Source organism: Carettochelys insculpta, chromosome 1 (assembly GCF_033958435.1).
Source record: "Carettochelys insculpta isolate YL-2023 chromosome 1, ASM3395843v1, whole genome shotgun sequence".
In the NCBI taxonomy this organism is placed as follows: domain Eukaryota; kingdom Metazoa; phylum Chordata; order Testudines; family Carettochelyidae; genus Carettochelys; species Carettochelys insculpta.
This window is the reverse complement of record NC_134137.1, coordinates 120,748,751-120,754,750: the sequence shown is the minus strand read 5'-3', so window position 1 is coordinate 120,754,750 and position 6,000 is coordinate 120,748,751. Positions and strand designations below refer to the sequence as shown.

At 38.5% G+C, this 6,000-nt stretch overlaps 1 protein-coding gene across 1 annotated transcript in view; it reads right to left on the bottom strand.

Annotated features, from left to right (window-relative positions):
- Nucleotides 1–871: 871 nt before the first annotated feature.
- The window catches only part of TMCO3 (transmembrane and coiled-coil domains 3), a 97,357-nt gene continuing 92,228 nt past the window's right edge, over nucleotides 872–6,000 (bottom strand). The window contains exon 13 of the mRNA XM_074990837.1: nucleotides 872–2,459. Within this exon, the coding sequence (XP_074846938.1) occupies nucleotides 2,346–2,459 (114 nt within the window). The 3' untranslated portion in view covers nucleotides 872–2,345. The remainder of the gene's footprint in view (nucleotides 2,460–6,000) is intronic.

The window sequence follows — 6,000 nt, the reverse complement described above, 5'->3', positions numbered from 1 at the left end:
TTTAAAAGAAAAATCTTTACACAAATATAAAATCTGTTTTGAAAACAAAATGACAAAGAACATTTCTTGGTTATATGCTGCTCACCAGTGTTCTCTGTAAGCAGAGTGCTTGGGTGGCTGCCCAGGAGAGATTCAGGTACTGCCAAGCTAATTAACAGAGCACCCACAGCCACCTGCAATGGGCAGCATGTGTTTCTATTAGTGGTGGACATCCACACCTGCTTTGGTGCACATCACAAAATTTATTCTGCACATGGAAGGAAAAAAAATTAGAGGGAACACTGCTGCTCACCAAGACAAAATAAACATTGATTGGCCATCATAGAACAGAACAATCACCTCATCTGAACCATATTTAAAAACAAGGGACTTTTGATTAGCCATGACACAGAAGATCCAGTGCCAAGCAAAAAAAAAAATTAAAAGAATTCATACAAATAAGGCTCATATAAACAATTCCCACATTAATTAACCCGAACCAACACTAAAAGATAATTATGCAATTTCTCCCGAAGACACAAGTACAACAGATGGATACTGTTCTCTCTTCTACCTTTTATCCTCAGGTGCTAAGGAACTGATAAGGATTTGGCCTTGATGCACCTTTTATGCCCTCTGGTTGATGTAGTAGTGAAGGTGAAGCCCAATGGAGACTAACCAAAATTCCTGTTTCAAGTACATGCACACCAGAAGTGGGATACATATAGACAAGCACTCAGAGAATGGTAAATTTTAAACAAATATACAGTAACGCTGCCAGTCTAGTTAAATTACTTTTGTAAACTGAATGCCACATGAGGATTTGCAACTGAAACCTGTAGCTAAATTTAATGAATAAAATTAAAATAAACAGTCTCCAAAGTTCTTTTCTGTTAAAGATGGTACATTTATTAATTGAACATGGCTTCATGTGGTAGATTTTTTAAATATTTTCTTAGCAAGTTAAGAAATGCTACAGTACATCTGCAATATCCATTTTTCTATTTTTGACTCACAAAAATGCATTTAATACAGCAGTGTAATACTAGATCTAAAATGTTGATAAATTGCATCTTTCTATTTTAATAAGCGTAGTTTTAACAGATAAAAATCCTTCGAACTAAGAATCCTTTGTAGTTTGTCAAATACATTGTTAGTTGAGGCTATGACATTTAAAGAGTGGGCTTTCACAAGGTTTGCTCTACTACACAAACTAAATTATAAGAATTTATTAAAACAAAAGAACATACATATATCACAAATGAAAAACATTCTATATTAATAATCACTTTAGGATGTTTGCAATTTTACTCAGTAGAAAAGTAGAGTTATGCAGATTCTCAAAGTGTATCCAAATTGTCCCCTCTTTTGTGCAACATTGTTTACACATTCATTTTAATGTAAAATAAGTAAACTATAGCCACCCAGAAGAATTTTTAGGAACTCAATGAAATGTTTTCATACCTATTTTCAGTTCTGAAATATTTAAGCATTGTACTATTTTATTTTGGTCTCAATTTAAAAAAGTGTAAACAATCTCTGTAACAATAATTAATAACAGGAGATGCTGATCATTGGTTTCAGTTTTCAAACAATTTAAAAGTGAGGACAAGACAATCACAGTTAATTTTTAGTCATAAATGTAATCAATAAATACTAGAACAAATTAATATGAATCAAAGTTACAACCCTAAGCAAATAAGTAAAATCTGTTTGAAAAGGTATAACAAAATCAGAAGTACAATATCATACAATACTGGCTGCATCATTTTAGGATATACATTATAATGTTTAAAATAGTTGAAAACTAGAGTTATTAAACCTCATCTTTGCATTCAAAAGGTGGGGAGGTTTATACATCACTGGAAATATGTGACTGATTTCAGACCAACATATTAACTACTGAATGTTATCAGTAAATTTTTGAAGAGCTATAATAAGAAAGTACCATGGGCACCATAAAATATCTTTTTTTCTTCCGCTCTTTTTTTATTAACAAAAGATGAATGAACAATACAGGATGAAAATCAATGTAATAAAAAGGCACATCCAGTCAAAATATTCAATATGATTTTCATGGTGCAATATTTAAAAAAATAATTTCTACTCTGTAACTGATTGAATCAAAATAAAAAATATTTCCGCAGATTCTAACATGACAGGTTTTTGTAAAAGCTGTGCAATCATTAAAATACCAAACATTTTTAATGTAGTGGTGTTTTGTTTCTTAAAACTAATATAAAGGCTCACAACCAAGTGCATGTGTACAGGAATATCAAAACTTCCTGTTTCCTAGTTGCATAGAAACAGAATGAGCAATGAGAAGATTCTTTCCAAAGAAATGCATTCTTTCTATATAAGTCTTGTCAGGTACTTGATCGTCTTTCTGGTCTTGGTACACATTTCATAATTGCAGCTCTCCACAGTGCTGGGGCAAGCAAAAGGCTTAGAGTAGTTACGCTCAAAATAAGGAGGTAGACCTGAAAATTGGAGATCAGAATATGATTACTTCTCTACAGTTCATATGGATAGTCATTCAATAAACTAAAGAACAGCTGGTAAGATTAATGGGCTATACCAATTAGGAACTTTCTGGATAATTTTTCATAGAGGTCTCTGCCTCATCTCAACTTTATGCTTGCAGTGTCCACATGCAAATGTATGGCAAATTAAGTAGTGAAATGCAAATACTCATTAGTATATTTACAGGACAGTTTTAAAAAAGCAACCTGTGGGATGCAATAAGGGACAGGATCAAAGGCCAAGCACCTAACATACTAAAAAATATATCTAGTGTTAATTAACACCGAAGTGTGCTAGCCTTTTCACTGATAAAAAATCAAGCCTAAGTCCATACCTTGAGTGCTTATATTCATTCTAAAGGCACAACTATATGACTCTAAGGCCATGTCTACACACCCTCCCTTTTGGATGGGGCATGTTAATCAGACACTTCGGAATAGGTTAATGAGGCCTAATTCGTTTTGGGAATAAGGGAATTTCAAAGTGTGGCGCTTATTTCAAAGCACCCGCGTCTATACAGCCAAGTCTGCGTTTCGAAAGCAGCACTTTCAAAGTGCGACTGGCCACCATTATGCTAATGTGGCACTGAATATACATGTCAGACCCTCATTAACCTGTACTGAAGTGCCTCATTAACATGCCCCAGCCGAAAGGGAGAGGTATGTGTAGACAAAGCCTAAGTCTTAAAAATTGGACAGTTCTAGACATGTGAGTGCTATATATTGACTTTAGTAAGACTTTGGATATGGACTTGCATGCCCATCTCATAAACAAGGAAAATATAGCTTAGATGGAGCTATTATAAAAATGGGTGCATAACTGGTTGGACAACTATTCTCAGAAGGTAGATGTCAGTGTTTCACAGTCAACCTGAAAGGGCACAACAAATGGGGTCAGTAGGGATTAGTCCTGGGTCTAGTTCTGTTTAATACTGTCATGAATGATTTAGATAGTGGCATAAAAAGAGTACATGTATGAGGGTTTGTGGACAATACCAAGCTGAAAAGGGTGGCTACTGCTTTGGAGAATAGGACTAAAATTTAAAATGATTTGGCCAACTGTAAAAACAGTCTAAAATAAATAGGATGAAATTCAATAAGAACAACTGAGAAGTATTACATACAAAATGGGAAATGTCCATCTAGACAGGCGTGCTGTGAAAAGCAATGTAGAGTTATAGTGGCTTACAAGCTCAATATGAGTCAAGAGTGTAACACTGTTGCAAAAAAAGAGAACAGCATTCTGGGATGCATCAGAAAGAGTGTTTGTAAGCAAGACAAGAAATAATTATTCCCCTCTACTTCACACTGGTAAGCCTTCACATGGAGTATTTTGTCCAGTTCTGGGCAACACATTTCAGGAAAGATGTGACAAATTACAAAGTCCAGACAATAGCAACGACAATTGATAGTCAAACTCATGACTTATGAGAAAAAAGAGAAAAACAGAGGAGCGGGGTGGGGAGTCAGGGGTGGCATTGGTAACAATCTTCAAGTACACAGGAAGTTGTTACAAGGATGAACATGAAAAACTATTCTCCTTAATCTGACAACAAGCTACTCACTTCATGCTCTAATGATGGTTCTTTGAGGTGTGTCCCCCCGTGGGTGCTCCACAGCAGGTGTTGGGCTCGCCCAGCACAACAGCATGAAGATTTTCCAAGCTGCCCTCAGCAGGGCTGTGCATGCGCATGTGCATGCCATTCGTGCTGCTAGGGATCATGTGTCCAGCCCCGTTCTCTCCTCAATTACTTCATTGACATCCTAACTATGTATACTGCACCAAGTAGAGGGGAGGAGGGTGGAACATGGAGCACCCACAGGGGACACACCTCGAAGAACCAGCCCTTCTGCACAAAGTGAGTAACTTCTCTTTCTTCTTCGAGGGCTGTCGCTGTGGGTGCTGCACAGCAGGTGACTGTATAGCAGTACCCCCTAATTGGATGGTGGGCTTTGATTCAGTGAAACTACTGAAGACAGTACTGCTTTAGCTACTGCCATATCTTTGTCTGAGCGAGACTGTATTGCATAGTGTGTCATGAACTAGGACCACGTGGCTGCATGACATATGTCCTGTAACAGCACTCCCTTTAGGAAGGCTGTTGATGTTGCTACTGATCTCGTAGAAGGTGCTCTCATCGTTACCAGAAGGGGTTTATTTTGAATAGAATAGCATTGCAGTATTCATGCAGATATACGTCTCAATATATGTTGGGGTGACAGAGGCAATCCCTTTGATCTTTCAGCGATGGATAAGTCGTCTTTGGAATTCTCTCAACAACCTTGTCCTGTCTATATAGAAGGATACAGCCCTTTTGACACCTAGTGTGTGCAGTTTGGCTTCCATATGGGAAGTGTGAGGCTCAAGGTAAAAGGTAGAAAGGACTATAGGTTTGTTGATGTGGAATTGAGAGCATACTTTTGGTAGAAAGGAGGGATGGGGTTGTAGGACCACTTTGTGCATGTGGAAAATTGTGTATGGTGGGAGAGTCAGTCAATACAGCTATCTCGCTCACTCTTTGAGCTGATGTTATCACCACTAGAAACAGGGTTTTCATTTTTAGCATAGTTAGTGAACATGTGGCCATTGACTTGAATGGTGGTCCCATTAAGGTATGAAGGGCCAGTTCCAAATCCCAAGCTGGAGGTATACGTTTGTGTGGAGGCATGATATTTTGTAGGCCTTTCCAGACTCTCTTTACAATCAGAGGGGTGAACACCGAGAAACCTACTGTTGGACTGAAAGCTGTAATTGCTGACAGGTGGATTCGGAGTGAACACAGTGATAGGCAAGTACCTTTCAGGTAAAGAATGTAGTATAGGATCACATGCAACAAGGCTTTTGTGAACACCTTTCAGAACACTGAGACAAGAAGCGGTTCCACTTGTAGAGATAAGTTTTGATGTTTCTTGTCAGCTTTCTAACATCACATCTCTCGCTTTGTTGGGAGTAGTGATGTGCATCTTCCGGGAGCCACACAGAAACCAGGCAGATGTCAGGTTTGCAGTCCGGGGTGAAGCATGGCCCCCACCCTTTCTGAAAGAAGAGGTCCAGATGGTTGGGAAGCAGGTAAGGAGGATGAAGAGATAGATGAGAAAGTAAGGGGAACCAGATCTGCTTGGGCCATGCTGGAGCTATGAGGATGATTTGTGATGATTTTCCTGAGGACTCTGGTGATCAGAGGATTGGATGAGAAGGCACCTACAAGGTGAGTACTCCAAGAGAAGAGAAAGGCATGCCTCAGAGATTTCTGGGACTTGCCTGCTCTCAAACAATACAGAGTGCATTTGGAGCTCTCCAATGTTGTGAAGAGAAGTACAGCTGGGTGACCCCATATCTAAAAAAGGTATTGGGTCACTTTAAGGTGGATCTCACATTTGTGGTATAGGAAGAAATGGTGACTGAGGGAGTCTGCAAGTGTACTGTTTATGCCTAGCAGGTATGATGCCATGAGGAGGATGTTGTGCACAATACACCAGTTCCATAATTTTATGGCCT